Below are 17,840 nucleotides of genomic sequence, written 5' to 3'. Positions count from 1 at the left end.
CCCCCCAAAACTCCCCCAGGACCCCCCAAAACCCCCTCAGGACCCCCCAGGACCCCTCCCCAGCACCTCCTGGTACTTCTCCAGGGCCACGCTGGTCTCAGCCCCGTCCTGGGTCTCGATGAAGAGGAGTTTGTTCCTCTGGATGTTCTCCAGGATGCCCTGGGGAGGGGTCCTGGCTGAGTTTTGGGGGTCCTGGGTGGAGTTTTGGGGGTCCTGGGTGGGTTTTGGGGGTCCTGGGAAGGTTTTGGGGGTCCTGGGCAGGTTTTGGGGGGAGTTTTGGGGGTCTCAGGAGGGGTTTTGGGGGTGTTTGAGGGGTTTTGGGTCTCGTTTGTTCCTCTGGATGTTCTCCAGGATGCCCTGGGGAGGGGTCCTGGCTGAGTTTTGGGGGTCCTGGCTGAGTTTTGGGGGTCCTGGGAAGGTTTTGGGTGGAGTTTTGGGGGTCCTGGGCAGGTTTTGGGGGTCTCAGGAGGGGTTTTGGGGGTGTTTGAGGGGTTTTGGGTCTCGTTTGTTCCTCTGGATGTTCTCCAGGATGCCCTGGGGAGGGGTCCTGGCTGAGTTTTGGGGGTCCTGGCTGAGTTTTGGGGGTCCTGGGTGAGTTTTGGGGGTCCTGGGTGGAGTTTTGGGGGTCCTGGGAAGGTTTTGGGGGGAGTTTTGGGGGTCTCAGGAGGGGTTTTGGGGGTGTTTGAGGGGTTTTGGGTCTCGTTTGTTCCTCTGGATGTTCTCCAGGATGCCCTGGGGAGGGGTCCTGGCTGAGTTTTGGGGGTCCTGGGTGAGTTTTGGGGGAGTTTTGGGGGTCCTGGGCAGGTTTTGGGGGTCCTGGGTGGGTTTTGGGGGGAGTTTTGGGGGTCTCAGGAGGGGTTTTGGGGGTGTTTGAGGGGTTTTGGGTCTCATTTGTTCCTCCAGATGTTCTCCAGGATGCCCTGGGGAGGGGTCCTGGGTGGGTTTTGGGGGTCCTGGGTGAGTTTTGGGGGTCCTGGGCGGGTTTTGGGGGGAGTTTTGGGGGTCCTGGGTGGGTTTTGGGGGTGTTTGAGGGGTTCTGGGTCTCATTTGTTCCTCTGGATGTTCTCCAGGATGCCCTGGGGAGGGGTCCTGGCTGAGTTTTGGGGGTCCTGGGCAGGTTTTGGGGGTCCTGGGTGGGATTTGGGGGTCCTGGGTGGGTTTTGGGGGTCCTGGGAAGGTTTTGGGGGGAGTTTTGGGGGTCTCAGGAGGGGTTTTGGGGGTGTTTGAGGGGTTCTGGGTCTCGTTTGTTCCTCTGGATGTTCTCCAGGATGCCCTGGGGAGGGGTCCTGGGTGGGTTTTGGGGGTCCTGGGTGAGTTTTGGGGGTCCTGGGCAGGTTTTGGGGGGAGTTTTGGGGGTCCTGGGCAGGTTTTGGGGGTCCTGGGTGGAGTTTTGGGGGTCCTGGGCAGGTTTTGGGGGTCTCAGGAGGGGTTTTGGGGGTGTTTGAGGGGTTTTGGGTCTCGTTTGTTCCTCTGGATGTTCTCCAGGATGCCCTGGGGAGGGGTCCTGGCTGAGTTTTGGGGGTCCTGGGTGGAGTTTTGGGGGTCCTGGCTGAGTTTTGGGGGTCCTGGGTGGGTTTTGGGGGTCCTGGGAAGGTTTTGGGGGTCTCAGGAGGGGTTTTGGGGGTGTTTGAGGGGTTTTGGGTCTCGTTTGTTCCTCTGGATGTTCTCCAGGATGCCCTGGGGAGGGGTCCTGGCTGAGTTTTGGGGGTCCTGGGTGAGTTTTGGGGGTCCTGGGCAGGTTTTGGGGGTCCTGGGTGGGTTTTGGGGGAGTTTTGGGGGTCCTGGGTGGGTTTTGGGGGAGTTTTGGGGGTCCTGGGCAGGTTTTGGGGGTCCTGAGTGAGTTTTGGGGGAGTTTTGGGGGTCCTGGGAAGGTTTTGGGGGGAGTTTTGGGGGTCCTGGGAAGGTTTTGGGGGGAGTTTTGGGGGTCTCAGGAGAGGTTTCGGGGGTGTTTGAGGGGTTCTGGGTCTCGTTTGTTCCTCTGGATGTTCTCCAGGATGCCCTGGGGAGGGGTCCTGGCTGAGTTTTGGGGGTCCTGGGTGGGTTTTGGGGGTCCTGGGAAGGTTTTGGGGGTCCTGGGCGGGTTTTGGGGGTCCTGGGCAGGTTTTGGGGGGAGTTTTGGGGGTCTCAGGAGGGGTTTTGGGGGTGTTTGAGGGGTTCTGGGTCTCGTTTGTTCCTCTGGATGTTCTCCAGGATGCCCTGGGGAGGGGTCCTGGCTGAGTTTTGGGGGTCCTGGGCAGGTTTTGGGGGTCCTGGGAAGGTTTTGGGGGTCCTGGGCGGGTTTTGGGGGAGTTTTGGGGGTCTCAGGAGGGGTTTTGGGGGTGTTTGAGGGGTTTTGGGTCTCATTTGTTCCTCTGGATGTTCTCCAGGATGCCCTGGGGAGGGGTCCTGGCTGAGTTTTGGGGGTCCTGGGTGGGTTTTGGGGGTCCTGGGCAGGTTTTGGGGGTCCTGGGCAGGTTTTGGGGGGAGTTTTGGGGGTCTCAGGAGGAGTTTTGGGGGTCTCAGGAGGGGTTTTGGGGGTGTTTGAGGGATTTTGGGTCTCGTTTGTTCCTCTGGATGTTCTCCAGGATGCCCTGGGGAGGGGTCCTGGCTGAGTTTTGGGGGTCCTGGCTGAGTTTTGGGGGTCCTGGCTGGGTTTTGGGGGTCCTGGGCAGGTTTTGGGGGGAGTTTTGGGGGTCCTGGGCAGGTTTTGGGGGTCCTGAGTGGGTTTTGGGGGAATTTTGGGGGTCCTGGGTGGAGTTTTGGGGGAGTTTTGGGGGTCCTGGGTGGGTTTTGGGGGAATTCTGGGGGTCCTAGATGGAGTTTTGGGGGTCCTGGGCAGGTTTTGGGGGTCCTGGGTGGGTTTTGGGGGAGTTTTGGGGGTCCTGGGCGGGTTTTGGGGGAATTTTGGGGGTCCTGGAAGAGTTTTGGGGGTATTTTGGGGTTTTTTTGGGGGTTTTTTTGGGTTTTTTTTGGGTCCTGGGATTATTTTGGGGAGGTTTTTCGGGGGTCCCAGGTGGGTTTTGGGGGTCTCCAGGTACAGGTGAGGATTGGGATGAGATTTTGGGGAGATTCCAGCAAATCCCAGGTGATTTTGGGGTATTTTTAAGGCTATTTTTGGGGTTTTGGGGGTATTTTGGGGGGGGTTTTGGGTTTTTTTGGGGTCCTGCGATTATTTTGGGGAGGTTTTCGGGGGTCCCAGGTGTGTTTTGGGGGTCTCCAGGTACAGGTGAGGATTGGGGTGAGATTTTGGGGAGATTCCAGCAAATCCCAGGAGTTCTTGGGGTATTTGGAGAATATTTTGGGGGGTTTTTGGGGATTTTGGGGGTATTTTGGGGGGGTTTTTTGGGTTTTTTTGGGGTCCTGGGATTATTTTGGGGAGGTTTTCGGGGGTCCCAGGTGGGTTTTGGGGGTCTCCAGGTACAGGTGAGGATTGGGGTGAGATTTTGGGGAGATTCCAGCAAATCCCAGGTGATTTTGGGGTATTTTTAAGGTTATTTGTGGGGATTTTGTGGGTATTTTTGGGGTTTTGGGGGTATTTTGGGGGGGTTTTTTGGGTTTTTTTTGGGTCCTGGGATTATTTTGGGGAGTTTTTTGGGGGTCCCAGGTGGGTTTTGGGGGTCTCACCTGCTCGTACCACGAGGCCACGGTGGTCTCCAGGTAAACGTAGCTGGTGAAAAACGCCACGAGACCATCGGGGACCACGGCCGAGAGTTCCAGGAGCAGCTGCCCATAATTCCTGATCACAGCTGGAATTTTGGGGGGATTTTGGGATTATTGGGACCCCCAAAATATCCCCAAAATCCCCCTGAGATCCTGAGACCCCAAAATCCCCCAAAATCCCCCCCAAAAAAACCCCAAAAACCCCAAAATCCCCCCAAAAAACCCCCAAAAAACCCCAAAAAGACTCAAAAAAACCCCAAAAAAACCCCAAAAAAATCCCAAAAAATCCCCAAATCCCCCTGAGATCCTGAGAGCCCAAAAACCCCCAAAATTCCCCCAAAATCCCCCCAAAATTCACCCAAAATTCACCCCAAAATCCCCCCAGAGCTCCAGGAGCAGCTGCCCCCAATTCCTGATCACAGCTGGAATTTTGGGGGGATTTTGGGATTATTGAGACCCCCAAAAAATCCCCAAAATCCCCCTGAGATCCTGAGACCCCAAAATCCCTCAAAATCCCCCCAAAATTCACCCCAGAGACCCCAAAAAAACCCCAAAAAACCCAAAAAAACCCCAAAAAACCCAAAAAAAAACCCCAAAAAACCCCAAAAAATCCCAAAAAACCCCAAAATACCCCCCAAAAAACCCCCAAAAAATCACAAAAAAATCCCCAAATCCCCCTGAGATGCTGAGACCCCAAAATCCCCCAAAATCCCCCCAAAATTCACCCCAGAGACCCCCAAAAAACCCCAAAAAACCCAAAAAAACCCAAAAAATCCCCAAAAAACCCCAAAAAAATCCCCAAAAAAATCCCAAAAAAATTCCCAAATCCCCCTGAGATCCTGAGACCCCAAAAACCCCCAAAATTCCCCCAAAATTCACCCCAGAGACCCCCAAAAAACCCAAAAAACCCCCAAAAAACCCCAAAAAAACCCCCAAAAAACCCAAAAAAACCCCAAAATCCCCCCCAAAAAACCCCCAAAAAATCCCAAAAAATACAAAAAAATCCCCAAAAAATCCCAAATCCCCCCGAGACCCCTCCCCAGAATCCCCCAGACCCAAAAAACCCCAAAGATCCCCCCCTGAAGCCCCCAGACCCACCAATGTCCTCATGGGACTCGGATTTGGAGCTCGTGGCCACCCAAAAAAACCCCCAAAAAACCCCAAAAAAATCCCAAAAAACCCCCAAAAAATCCCAAAAAATCCCAAAAAATCCCCAAATCCCCCCAAATCCCCCTGAGACCCCTCCCCAGACCCCAAACCCCCCCTGAAGCCCCCAGACCCACCAATGTCCTCATGGGACTCAGATTTGGAGCTCATGGCCACCCCAAAACCCCCCCAAAAAAACCCCAAAAAATCCCCAAAAAAATCCCCAAAAAATCCCAAAAAAATCCCAAAAAAATCCCAAATCCCCCCGAGACCCCTCCCCAAAATCCCCCAGACCCAAAAAACCCCAAAGATCCCCCCCTGAAGCCCCCAGACCCACCAATGTCCTCATGGGACTCGGATTTGGAGCTCATGGCCACCCCAAAACCCCCCCAAAAAAACCCAAAAAAAATCCCAAAAAAATCCAAAAAATCCCCCAAAAAATCCCAAAAAAATCCCCAAAAATCCCAAAACATCCCCAAATCCCCCCAAATCCCCCTGAGACCCCTCCCCAGACCCCAAACCCCCCCTGAAGCCCCCAGACCCACCGATGTCCTCTCGGGTTTCGAATTTGGAGCTCATGGCCACCTGGTCATTGCCTCGGCCCACGATCTGGGGAGGGGGCGGGGAGGGGTCTCTGAGACCCCCTGGGACCCCCCAAATACCCCTGAGACCCCCCCAAATCCCCCCAAATACCCCTGGGACCCCCCCCAAATACCCCTGGGACCCCCCCAGGACCCCCCAAATACCCCTGAGACCCCCCTGGGACTCCCCAAATACCTCTGGGACCCCCCCCAGGACCCCTGAGACCCCCTTGAGACTCCCCCAGACCCCCCAAATACCCCTGAGACCCCCCCCAAATACCCCTGAGACCCCCCAAAATCCCCCCAGGACCCCTTGAGACCCCCCAGGACCCCCCCAAATCCACCCAGAACCCCCCAAGACCCCCTTGAGACCCCCCAGGACCCCCCAAATCCCCCCAAGACCCCCCCAAATCCCTCCAGGACCCCCCCAAACCCCCCCAGGACCCCCTTGAGACCCCCCAGGACCCCCCAGGACCCCCTTGAGACCCCCCAGGACCACCCAAATCCCTGAAGACTCCTCCAAACCCCCCCAGGACCGCCTTGAGACCCCCCAGGACCCCCCCAAATCCACCCAGGACCCCCTTGAGACCCCCCAAATACCCCTGGGACCCCCCTGGGACTCCCCAAATTCCCCCAGGACCCCCCAGGACACCCCAAATCCCCCCTGGGACCCCCCCAAATCCCCCCAAGACCCCCTTGAGACCCCCTAAATCCCCCCAGGACTCCCCCAGGACCCCCCAAATACCCCCTGGGACCCCCTTGAGACCCCCCAGGACCCCTCAAATCACCCCAGGACCCCCTTGAGACCCCCCAAATCCCCCCAAGACCCCCTTGAGACCCCCCAGGATGCCCCCAAATCCACCTGGGAGCCCCCCAAGCCCTCCCAGGACCCCCCAGGACCCCCCCAAATCCCCCCAGGACCCCCCCAAATCCCCCCAGGACCCCATTGAGACCCCCCCAGGACCCCCCCAAATCCACCTGGGAGCCCCCAAGACCCCCCAGGACCCCCCAAATCCCCCCAGGACCCCCTTGAGACCCCCCAGGACCCCCCAAATCCCCCCAGGACCCCCTTGAGACCCCCCAGGACCCCCCAAAATCCACCCAGGACCCTCTTGAGACCCCCCAGGACCCCCCCAAATCCACCTGGGAGCCCCCCAAGCCCCCCCAGGACCCCCCAAATTCCCCTTGAGACCCCCCAGGACTCCCTTGAGACCCCCCAGGACCCCCCAAATCCCCCCAGGACCCCCTTGAGACCCCCCAGGACCCCCCAAAATCCCCCCAGGACCCTCTTGAGAACCCCCAGGACCCCCCCAAATCCACCTGGGAGCCCCCCAAGACCCCCTTGAGACCCCCCAGGACCCCCCAGGACCCCCCCAGATCCCCTTGAGACCCCCCAGGACCCCCCCAGATCCCCCTGGGACCCCCCAAATCCCTCCAGGACCCCCTTGAGACCCCCCCAGGACCCCCTTGAGACCCCCCAGGAGCCCCCCAAATCCCCCCAGGACCCCCTTGAGACCCCCCAGGACCCCCTTGAGACCCCCCAGGACCCCCCCAAATCCCCCTTGAGACCCCCCAGGACCACCCAAATCCCCGAAGACTCCCCCAAACCCCCCCAGGACCGCCTTGAGACCCCCCAGGACCCCCCCAAATCCACCCAGGACCCCCCAAGACCCCCCAGGACCCCCCAAATCCCCCCAGGACCCCCCAAACCCCCCCAAAATCCCCCCAGGACCCCACAAATCCCCCCAGGACACCCTTGAGACCCCCCAGGACCCCCCCAAATCCCTCCAGGACCCCCTTGAGACCCCCCAGGACCCCCCAGGACCCCCCCAAATCCCCCCCAGGAGCCCCCAAATCCCCCCAAGACACCCTTGAGACCCCCCAGGACCCCCCCAAATCCACCTGGGAGCCCCCCAAGCCCCCCCAGGACCCCCTTGAGACCCCCCAAAATCCCCCCAGAACCCCCTTGAGACCCCCCAGAACCCCCCAAATCCCCCCAAGACCCCCCAAATCCCCCCAAGACCCCCCAGGATGCCCCAAATCCCCCCAGGAGCCCCCAAATCCCCCTGGGACCCCCTTGAGACCCCCCCCAGGACCCCCCAAATCCCCCCAGGACCCCCCAAATCCACCTGGGAGCCCCTTGAGACCCCCCAAATCCCCCCAGGACCCCCCCAGGATGCCCCAAATCCCCCCAGGACCCCCCAAATACCCCCTGGGACCCCCTTGAGACCCCCCCAAGACCCCCTTGAGACCCCCAAAATCCCCCCAAGACCCCCTTAAGACCCCCCAGGACCCCCCCAGATCCCCTTGAGACCCCCCCAAACCCCCCCAGGACCCCCCAAGACCCCCTTGAGACCCCCCAGGACCCCCCAAATCCCCCCAGGACCCCCCAGGACCCACCATGGGGCAGAGGCAGTCCCGTGCCAGGGTCATGCTGAAGGTTGCCATGGTAACGGGGCGGAATCCCAGGATTTTGGGATAAAATTCCAGGGGGGACAAAGTCTGGGAGGAGGAGGAGGAAAAATAAATGGGGGGGGGTCAGGGGAGGGGTCCTGAGGGGATTTGGGGGGGTCTTGGGGGGATTTGGGGAGGTTCAAGGGGGTCCCAGGGATTTTTGGGGATTTTTTGGGGGGGTCCCAGGGATTTTTGAGGATTTTTTGGGGGGTCCCAGGGATTTTTGGGGATATTCTGGGGGGTCCCAGGGATTTTTGGGGGGGTCCTGGGGGGCCCCAGGGATTTTTGGGGATTTTTTTGGGGGGTCCCAGGAGAAATTTGGGGCATTCTGGGGGGTCCCAGGGGTATTTTGGGGGGTCCCAGGGTTATTTTGAGGATTTTTTTGGGGGTCCCAGGGATTTTTGGGGGGTCCTGGGGGGTCCCAGGAGTAATTTGGGGATATTTTGGGGGTCCCAGGGATTTTTGGGGTGTTTTTGGGGGGTCCCAGGGTTATTTTGGGGATATTTTGGGGGGTCCCAGGGATTTTTGGGGTGTTTTTGGGGGGTCCCAGGACTAATTTGGGGGGTCCCAGGGACTTCTGGGGATTTTTTGGGGGGCCCCAATAATTTTTGAGGATTTTTTGGGGGGTCCCAGGAATTTTTGAGGATTTTTTTGGGGGGTCCCAGGGACTTCTGGGGATTTTTTTGGGGGGTCCCAGGAATTTTTGCGGATTTTTTGGGGGGTCCCACGGATTTTTGGGGATTTTTTTGGGGGGTCCCAGGGATTTTTGGGGGGGGTCCTGGGGGGTCCCAGGGACTTTTGAGGGGGTCCTGGGGGGTCCCAGGGATTTTTGGGGGGGTCCTGGGGGGTCCCAGGGATTTTTGGGGGGGTCCTGGGGGATCCCAGGGGTATTTTGGGGGTCCCAGGGGTATCTTGGGGATATTTTGGGGGGTCCCAGGGATTTTTAGGGATTTTTTTGGGGGTCCCAGGGATTTTTGAGGATTTTTTGGGGGGTCCCAGGGATTTTTTGGGGGTCCCAGGGATTTTTGGGGGTTCCTGGGGGGTCCCAAGATTAATTTGGGGGGTCCTGGGGGGTCCCAGGAGTAATTTGGGGATATTTTGGGGGTCCCAGGGATTTTTGGGGTGTTTTTGGGGGGTCCCAGGGTTATTTTGGGGATATTTTGGGGGGTCCCAGGGATTTTTGGGGTGTTTTTGGGGGGTCCCAGGAATTTTTGGGGGGTCCTGGGGGGTCCCAGGGATTTTTGAGGATTTTTTGGGGGGTCCCAGGGATTTTTGAGGATATTCTGGGGGGTCCCAGGGATTTTTGGGGTGTCCTGGGGGGTCCCAGGGTTATTTTGGGGATTTTTTGGGGGGTCTCAGGAGTATTTTGGGGTATTTTGGGGGTCCCAGGGTTATTTTGGGGATATTTTGGGGTATTTTGGGGTGTTTTTGGGGGTCCCAGGGTGATTTTGGGGTATTTTGAGGTATTTTTGGGGGTCTCTCACCCCCGAGGTGATGATGGAATGTTCCAGGGTTGTTTTGGGGTATTTTGGGGGTCCCAGGGGTATTTTGGGGGTCCCAGGGGTATTTTGGGGGTCCCAGGGGTATTTTGGGGTGTTTTTGGGGGGTCCCAGAGATATTTTAGGGGATTTTGGGGTTTTTTAAGAGTTCTTGGGGGTTTTTTGGGTGGTTTTGGGAGTATTTTGGGGGTATTTTGGGGCATTCTGGGGGGTCCCAGGGTTATTTTGGGGGGTCCCAGGGTTATTTTGGGGTATTTTGGGGTGTTTTGGGGTGTTTTTGGGGGTCCCAAGGTTATTTTGGGGTGTTTTGGGGTGTTTTTGGGGGTCTCTCACCCCCGAGGTGACGATGACGGACTGGAAGCGCTCGAACACGGGTCTGATGGCGATGGAGGCGTCCAGGCAGCTGGGGAGGGGTCCCGGGGGGGCTCAGCACCCAAAAACAACCCCAAAATACCCCCAAAACCACCCAAAAAAAACCCCAAAAAAATCCAAAAAACCCCAAAAAATCCCAAAAACCCCAAAAAACCCCCAAAAAACCCAAATTCCCCCAAATTCCCCCCAAAAAACCCAAAACCTGCCCAGAAAAACCCCAAAATCCCCCCCAAAATCCCCTAAAAAACCCCAAAAAATCCCAAAAAAACCCCAAAACCACCCAAAAAAACCCCCAAAAAAACCCCAAAAATCCCAAAAACCCCCAAAAAATCCCAAAAAACCCCAAAAAACCCCAAATTCCCCCAAATTCCCCCCAAAATCCCCACCTGAAGTGCAGCACGGGGTTGGAGATGCTCGGGGTGCGGTCATCGAAGGGCTCGATGATGATGGTGAAACCTGGGGGGATTTGGGGGTTTTTGGGGTCTTTTGGGGGAATTTTGGGGTTTTTTTGGGTTTTTGGGGTTTTTGGGGTTTTTTTGGAGGATTTGGGATTTTTTTGGGTTTTTTGGGGTTTTTTTTTAGGGGTTTTGGGGTTTTTTTGGTGATTTTAGGGGGGATTTTGGGGTTTTTCTGGGCAGGTTTTTGGGGGGATTTTGGTGGAATTTGGGGTTTTTGGGGACTTTTGGAGTTTTTTGGGGGGAATTTTGGGGTTTTTGGGGTCTTTTGGGTTTTTTTGGATTTTTTGGGGTTTTTTGGGGGGATTTTGGGGTTTTTTTGGGGGGATTTTGGGGTGGATTTTGTGTGGATTTGGGGTGAATTTGGGGTAGATTTTGGGGTTTTTTTGGGTGGATTTGGGGTTTTTTTGGGGTCTTTTGAGGTTTTTTTGGGGGGATTTTGGGGATTTTGGGGTTTTTTGGAGGATTTGGGATTTTTTTGGGTTTTTTGGGGTTTTTTTTTAGGGGTTTTTGGGGTTTCTTTGGTGATTTTAGGGGGAATTTTGGTGTTTTTCTGGGCAGGTTTTTGGGGGGATTTTGGTGGGATTTGGGGTTTTTTGGGGACTTTTTGGGGGGAATTTGGGGGTTTTTGGGGTCTTTTGGGTTTTTTTGGATTTTTGGGGGTTTTTTTGGAGGGGTTTTGGGGTTTTTGGGGTGGATTTGGGGTGAATTTTGGGGTGGATTTTGGGGTGAATTTTCGGGTGGATTTTGGGATAGATTTTTTCGGTTTTTGGGGTGAATTTTGGGGTGAATTTTGGGGTTTTTGGGGCTCACCTTTGCTGTAGTTGCTGACAGGGATTCAGGAGGGTTTTGGGGGGAATTTTGGGGTGGATTTTTGGGTGGATTTTTGGGGTTTTTGGGATGGATTTTTTTGGTTTTTGGGGTGGATTTGGGTTGGATTTGGGGTGGATTTTTGGGGTTTTTTGGGGTGGATTTTGGGGTGGATTTTGGGGTTTTTGGGGCTCACCTTTGCTGTAGGTGCTGACCATGATTCAGGAGAGTTTTGGGGTGGATTTTGGGGTTTTTTGGGGTGGATTTTGGGGTTTTTGGGGCTCACCTTTGCTGTAGGTGCTGACAGGGATTCAAAAGGGTTTTGGGGTGGATTTTGGGGTTTTTGGGGTGGATTTTGGGGTGGGTTTTTGGGTTTTTTTGGGGTGGATTTTGGGATAGATTTTTTTGGTTTTTGGGGTGGATTTTGGGGTGGATTTTGGGGTGGATTTGGGGGTTTTTGGGGCTCACCTTTGCTGGAGTTGCTGACCATGATTCAGGAGAGTCTTGGGGTGAATTTTGGGGTTTTTTGGGGTGAATTTTGGGGTGAATTTGGGGGTTTTTGGGGCTCACCTTTGCTGTAGGTGCTGACAGGGATTCAGGAGGGTTTTGGGGTGGATTTTGGGGTGAATTTTGAGGTGAATTTTGGAGTTTTTGGGGTGGATTTTTGGGTGGATTTTTGGGTGGATTTTGGGGTTTTTGGGGTGGATTTTTGGGTTTTTTTGGGGTGGATTTTGGGATAGATTTTTTTGGTTTTTGGGGTGAATTTTGGGGTGAATTTGGGGCTTTTTGGGGCTCACCTTTGCTGTAGGTGCTGACCATGATTCAGGAGAGTTTTGGGGTGGATTTTTGGGTGGATTTTTGGGGTTTTTGGGATGGATTTTTTTGGTTTTTGGGGTGGATTTGGGTTGGATTTGGGGTGGATTTTTGGGGTTTTTTGGGGTGGATTTTGGGGTGGATTTTTGGGTGGGATTTTGGGGTTCTTGGGGTGGATTTTGGGGTGAATTCGGGGGTTTTTGGGGCTCACCTTTGCTGTAGGTGCTGACCATGATTCAGGAGAGTTTTGGGGTGAATTTTGGGGTTTTTTGGGGTGGATTTTGGGGTGAATTTTGGGGTTTTTGGGGCTCACCTTTGCTGTAGGTGCTGACAGGGATTCAGGAGGGTTTTGGGTTGGATTTTGGGGTGAATTTTGGGGTTTTTGGGGCTCACCTTTGCTGTAGGTGCTGACCAGGGTGGCAAAGTTGGCCACGAGGGTGATGGGGGAGAAGTCGGCGACGTCGGGGAGGGCGAGGGTTCGGAGCAGGGAGTGCAGGCGCTCGGCACAGAACCTGGAAACGGAGAATTTGGGGGTCAGGGACCCCAAAAACAACCTCAGGGACCCCAAAAACCCCAAAAAAAACACCCTAAAAACCCCAAAAAAACACCCCAGGAACCCCAAAAACTCCCAAAAACCATCCCAAGAACCCCAAAAAACCCCAAAACCACCCCAGGAACCCCAAAAACCACTCCAGGGACCCCAAAAAAACCCCAAAAACACCACAGGGACCCCAAAAAAAACCCCCAGGGACCCCAAAAACACCAAAAAAACACCCCAAAAACCACCCCAGGAACCCCAAAAACCCCCAAAACCATCCCAGGAACCCCCAAAAAACCCTAAAATTTCCAAAAACCACCCCAGGAACCCCCAAAAACCCCCAAAACCCCCCCAAAACCACCACAGGAACCCCCCAAAAAAATCCAGGGACCCCAAAAACCACCCCAGGGACTCCAAAAAACCCCAAAACCATCCCAGGAACCCCAAAAAAACCCCCAAAACCACCACAGGGACCCCAAAAACCCCCAAAAAACCACTCCAAGGACCCCAAAAAACCCCAAAAACCATCCCAGGGACCCCAAAAAATCCATTTATGGGACTCCAAATCCCGTTTTTAGGGGATTTTTTGGGGTCCCAATCCCAATTTTTGGGGTCCCAATGGGGTTTTATGGGGTCCTGATCCCCTTTTTTGGGGTTCCAGTCTCATTTTAGGGCTCCCAATGGGGTTTTTTTGGGGTCCTGATCCCATTTTTTGGGGTCCTGATCCCATTTTTAGGGCTCCCAATGGGGTTTTCTCGGGTCCTGATCCCATTTTTTGGGGTCCTGATCCCATTTTTTGAGGTTCCAGTCCCATTTTTTGGGCTCCCAATGGGGTTTTTTAGGGTCCCAATGGGGTTTTATGGGGTCCTGATCCCATTTTTTGGGGTCCTGATCCCGTTTTTTGGGGTCCTGATCCTGTTCTTTGGGGTCCCAATGGGGTTTTCTGGGGTCCTGATCCCATTTTTTGGGGTCCTGATCCCATTTTTTGGGGTCCCGATCCCATTTTTAGGGCTCCCAATGGGGTTTTATGGGGTCCTGATCCCATTTTTTGGGGTCCTGATTCCATTTTTTGGGGTCCTGATCCCATTTTTTGGGGTCCCAATGGGGTTTTTTGGGGTCCTGATCCCATTTTTTGGGGTCCTGATCCCATTTTTTGGGGTCCTGATGCCGTTTTTGGGGTCCCCAGACCTGAGGGGTTTGCGGTCGATGCAGACCCTGTCCCTCAGCTCCCTCAGGAAGGCCGGGGGGCTCTTTAGGGGGATTTTTGGGGTCCCAATCCCATTTTTTGGGGTCCTGATCCCGTTTTTTGGGTCCCAATCCCATTTTTGGGGTCCTGATCCCATTTATTGGGGTCCCAATGGGGTTTTTTGGGGTCCTGATCCCATTTTTAGGGCTCCCAATGGGTTTATTTGGGGTCCTGATCCTGTTCTTTGGGGTCCCAATGGGGTTTTTTGGGGTCCCAATGAGGTTTTATGGGGTCCTGATCCCATTTTTTGGGGTCCTGATCCCATTTTTTGGGCTCCCAATGGGGTTTTATGGGGTCCTGATCCCGTTTTTTGGGCTCCCAATGGGGTTTTTTGGGGTCCTGATCCCGTTTTTGGGGTTCTGATCCCATTTTTTGGGGTCCCAATCCCAATTTTTGGGGTCCCAATCCCGTTTTTAGGGGTCCCAATCCCATTTTTTGGGTCCAAATCCCGTTTTTTGGGTCCAAATCCCGTTTTTGGGGGTCCCAATCCCATTTTTTGGGCTCCCAATGGGGTTTTTTGGGGTCCTGATCCCGTTTTTTGGGGTCCTGATCCTGTTCTTTGGGGTCCCAATGGGGTTTTTTGGGGTCCTGATCCCATTTTAGGGCTCTTAATCCCATTTTTTGGGGTCCTGATCCCATTTTTTGGGGTCCTGATCCTGTTTTTTGGGGTCCTGATCCCATTTTTTGGGGTCCTGATGCCGTTTTTGGGGTCCCCAGACCTGAGGGGTTTGCGGTCGATGCAGACCCTGTCCCTCAGCTCCCTCAGGAAGGCCGGGGGGCTGAGCTGCTGCACGCGGGGTCCCCTCAGCTGCGCCCGCAGGTGCTCGACCAAACGCCGCAGGAACCCCACAAAGTGCTCAGCAGTGCGGATGCTGCCCGGAATGGCCTCTGGGAGGGGGAAAACGGGGTCAGGGACACCAAAAACCACAAAATTCACCCCAAAAACCCCCCAAAACCACCCCAAAAACCCCAAAATTCACCCCAAAATCCACCCCAGGAACCCCACAAAGTGCTCAGCAGTGCGGATGCTGCCCGGAATGGCCTCTGGGAGGGGGAAAACGGGGTCAGGGACACCCAAAAACCCCAAAATTCACCCCAAAACCACCCCAAAAACCCCAAAAAACACCCCAAAACCAGTAAAATCCATCTCGGGAACCCCTAGGAAACCCCAAAAAACACCCCAAGAACCCCAAAATTCACCCTGAAAACCCCAAAAAACACCTTGAAAACACCAAAATTCACCTCAAAACCCCTAGGAAACCCCAAAAACCCCAAAAGCCCCAAAAGCCCCCAAAACCACCCCAAAAACCCCAAAATTCACCCCAAAATCCACCCCAGGAACCCCAAAATCCACCCCAGGAACCCCACAAAGTGCTCAGCAGTGCGGATGCTGCCCGGAATGGCCTCTGGGAGGGGGAAAACGGGGTCAGGGACACCCAAAAACCCCAAAAAACCCCCAAAACCACCCCAAAAACCCCAAAATTCACCCCAAAAACCCCCCAAAACCACCCGAAAAACCCCAAAATTCACCCCAAAATCCACCCCAGGAACCCCAAAATCCACCCTGAAAACCCCAAAAAACACCTTGAAAACACCAAAATTCACCTCAAAACCCCTAGGAAACCCCAAAACCCCCAAAACCACCCCAAAAACCCCAAAATTCACCCCAAAATCCACCCCAGGAACCCCAAAATCCACCCCAGGAACCCCACAAAGTGCTCAGCAGTGCGGATGCTGCCCGGAATGGCCTCTGGGAGGGGGAAAACGGGGTCAGGGACACTCAGAAACCCCAAAATTCACCCCAAAAACCCCCCAAAACCACCCTGAAAACTCCAAAAACCCCAAAATTCACCCCAAAATCCACCCCAGGAACCCCAAAATTCACCCTGAAAACATCAAAATCCACCCCAAAATCCACCCAAAAATCCCCAAATCCACCCCAGGAACCCCAAAATTCACCCCAAAAACCCCAAAATTCACCCCAAAATCCCCGAAATTCACCTCAAAAACCCCAAAATTCACCTCAAAAACCCCAAAATTCACCCCAAAAACCCCAAAATCCACCCCACAAACCCCAAAATTCACCCCAAAACCCCAAAATTCACCCCCAAAACCTCGAAATTCACCCCAAAAACCCCAAAATTCACCTCAAAAACCCCAAAATTCACCCCAAAAATCCCCAAAATTCACCCAAAAAACCCCAAAATTCACCCCAAAAATCCCCCCCAAAATTCACCGGGAAATGATTTTCCCGAGGGGTTTGGGGGATCCCAACAGATCCCAGGGGATCCCAAACCCCAAAAGGTCTCCCTGGGCTGGATTTTGGGGTGGATCCCGCAGGGTTTGGGGGTTCCCAGTGGATCCTGGTGGATCCCAGTGGATCCCAAACCCCAAGAGGTTTCCCAAGGCTGAATTTTGGGGAGGGGGCTCTGAAGATTTGGGGTGGATCCCGCAGGGTTTGGGGGTTCCCACACTCCCAGCAGATCCCAACAGATCCCAGGGGATCCCAGGGGATTTTATGAGGAGGAGGAACCCAGAGAACTTGGGGTGGATCCCTGATGGGTTTGGGGGTTCCCACTGTCCCAGCAGATCCCAACAGATCCCGGGGGATCCCAGGGGATCCCCGGGGGGTTTTAGGAGGAGAAGGAGCCTGGAGGATTTGGGGTGAATCCCCCGGGGTTTGGGGGTTCTCAGTGGATCCCAGCAGATCCCAACAGATCCCAGGGGATCCCAGTGGATCCTGGGGGGTTTTAGGAGGGGGAAGAGCCTGGAGGATTTGGGGTGAATCCCCCGGGGTTTGGGGGTTCCCACGATCACGGTGGATCCCAACAGATCCCAGCGGATCCCAGGGGATTTTATGAGGAGAAGAAACCCAGAGAACTTGAGGTGGATCCCGCGGGGTTTGGGGGTTCCCACAGCCCCAGGGGACCCCAGCAGATCCCAGCAGATCCCAGTGGATCCCGGTGGATCCCAAACCCCAAGAGGTTTCCCAAGGCTGGATTTTGGGGAGGGGGCTCTGAAGATTTGGGGTGGATCCCGCGGGGTTTGGGGGCTCCCACAGTCCCAGGGGACCCCAGTGGATCCCAGGGGATCCCAGGAGGGGAAGGAACCCGGAGGATTTGGGGTGGATCCCACGGGGTTTGGGGGTTCTCAGTGGATCCCAACAGATCCCAGAAGATCCCAGGGGATTTTAGGGGGGAGGAACCCAGAGGATTTGGGGTGGATCCCTCAGGATTTGGGGGTTCCCACGGCCCCAGCAGATCCCAACAGATCCCAGGGGATCCCAGTGGATCCCGGGGGGTTTTAGGAGGGGGAGGAGCCTGGAGGATTTGGGGTGAATCCCCCGGGGTTTGGGGGTTCCCACGGTCACGGTGGATCCCAACAGATCCCAGGGGATCCCAGGGGATTTTAGGGGGGGAGGAACCCGGAGGATTTGGGGTGGATCCCGAGGGGTTTGGGGGCTCCCACAGTCCCAGGGGACCCCAGCAGATCCCAGCGGATCCTGGTGGATCCCAGTGGATCCCAAACCCCAAGAGGTTTCCCAAGGCTGGATTTTGGGGAGGGGGCTCTGAAGATTTGGGGTGGATCCCGCGGGGTTTGGGGGCTCCCACAGTCCCAGGGGACCCCAGGGGACCCCAGCGGATCCCAGCAGATCCCAACAGATCCCGGTGGATCCCGTACCCTGCAGGATCTCGTCGGGCAGGACGGGGTTGGCCAGGAGCAGGTCGGAGTCGCGGGCGGCGCCGGCCTCGCGCAGCCCCTGAACCAGGCGCCGGTACTCGTCAGCCAGGCGCCGGGAATCCGTCTCCTTCATCCTGGGATCCCAAAAAATCCATCTGGGATCCATCCTGGGATCCCAAATCCACCCAAAATCCCAGCCTCAGATGCCAAAATCCATCCAAAATCCATCCTGGATCCCAAAATCCACCCAGAATCCACCCTGGGATCCCAAATCTATCCATGGGATCCCAAAATCCACCCAGAATCCACCCCTGGGATCCCAAATCCATCCCAAAATCCATCCTGGGATCCCCAAATCCATCCTGGGATCCCAAAAAATCCATCTGGGATCCATCCTGGGATCACAAATCCACCCAGAATCCATCCTGGGATCCCAAATCCATCCCAAATCCCAGCCTCAGATGCCAAAATCCACCCAAAATCCATCCTGGATCCCAAAATCCACCCAGAATCCACCCAAAATCCACCCTGGGATCCCAAATCTATCCATGGGATCCCAAAATCCACCCAGAATCCACCCCTGGGATCCCAAAAAATCCATCTGGG

The 17,840-nt window shown here is 55.3% G+C and overlaps 2 protein-coding genes across 3 annotated transcripts in view; one reads left to right on the top strand and one right to left on the bottom strand.

Moving 5' to 3' along the window:
* LOC131590079 (putative protein CRIPAK) overlaps positions 1-17,840 on the top strand; it is a 66,492-nt gene that overhangs the window by 29,909 nt on the left and 18,743 nt on the right. The gene's annotated exons all lie outside the window — the stretch shown is intronic.
* The window catches only part of ERCC2 (ERCC excision repair 2, TFIIH core complex helicase subunit), a 39,582-nt gene that overhangs the window by 11,285 nt on the left and 10,457 nt on the right, over positions 1-17,840 (bottom strand). For both annotated transcript variants that reach the window (XM_058859935.1, XM_058859937.1), the window contains exons 10-18: positions 17,235-17,368; positions 14,273-14,441; positions 12,163-12,281; positions 10,078-10,147; positions 9,653-9,722; positions 7,767-7,868; positions 5,331-5,394; positions 3,604-3,725; positions 67-159 (exon numbers count right to left, since the gene is read on the bottom strand). In XM_058859935.1, the coding sequence (XP_058715918.1) occupies positions 67-159; positions 3,604-3,725; positions 5,331-5,394; positions 7,767-7,868; positions 9,653-9,722; positions 10,078-10,147; positions 12,163-12,281; positions 14,273-14,441; positions 17,235-17,368 (943 nt within the window). The remainder of the gene's footprint in view (positions 1-66; positions 160-3,603; positions 3,726-5,330; positions 5,395-7,766; positions 7,869-9,652; positions 9,723-10,077; positions 10,148-12,162; positions 12,282-14,272; positions 14,442-17,234; positions 17,369-17,840) is intronic.

The sequence above is a fragment of the Poecile atricapillus genome, chromosome 31 (genome assembly GCF_030490865.1).
Source record: "Poecile atricapillus isolate bPoeAtr1 chromosome 31, bPoeAtr1.hap1, whole genome shotgun sequence".
Lineage (NCBI taxonomy): Eukaryota > Metazoa > Chordata > Aves > Passeriformes > Paridae > Poecile > Poecile atricapillus.
The sequence above is the reverse complement of the archived record's forward strand: the minus strand, read 5'-3'. Positions and strand labels throughout refer to the sequence as shown.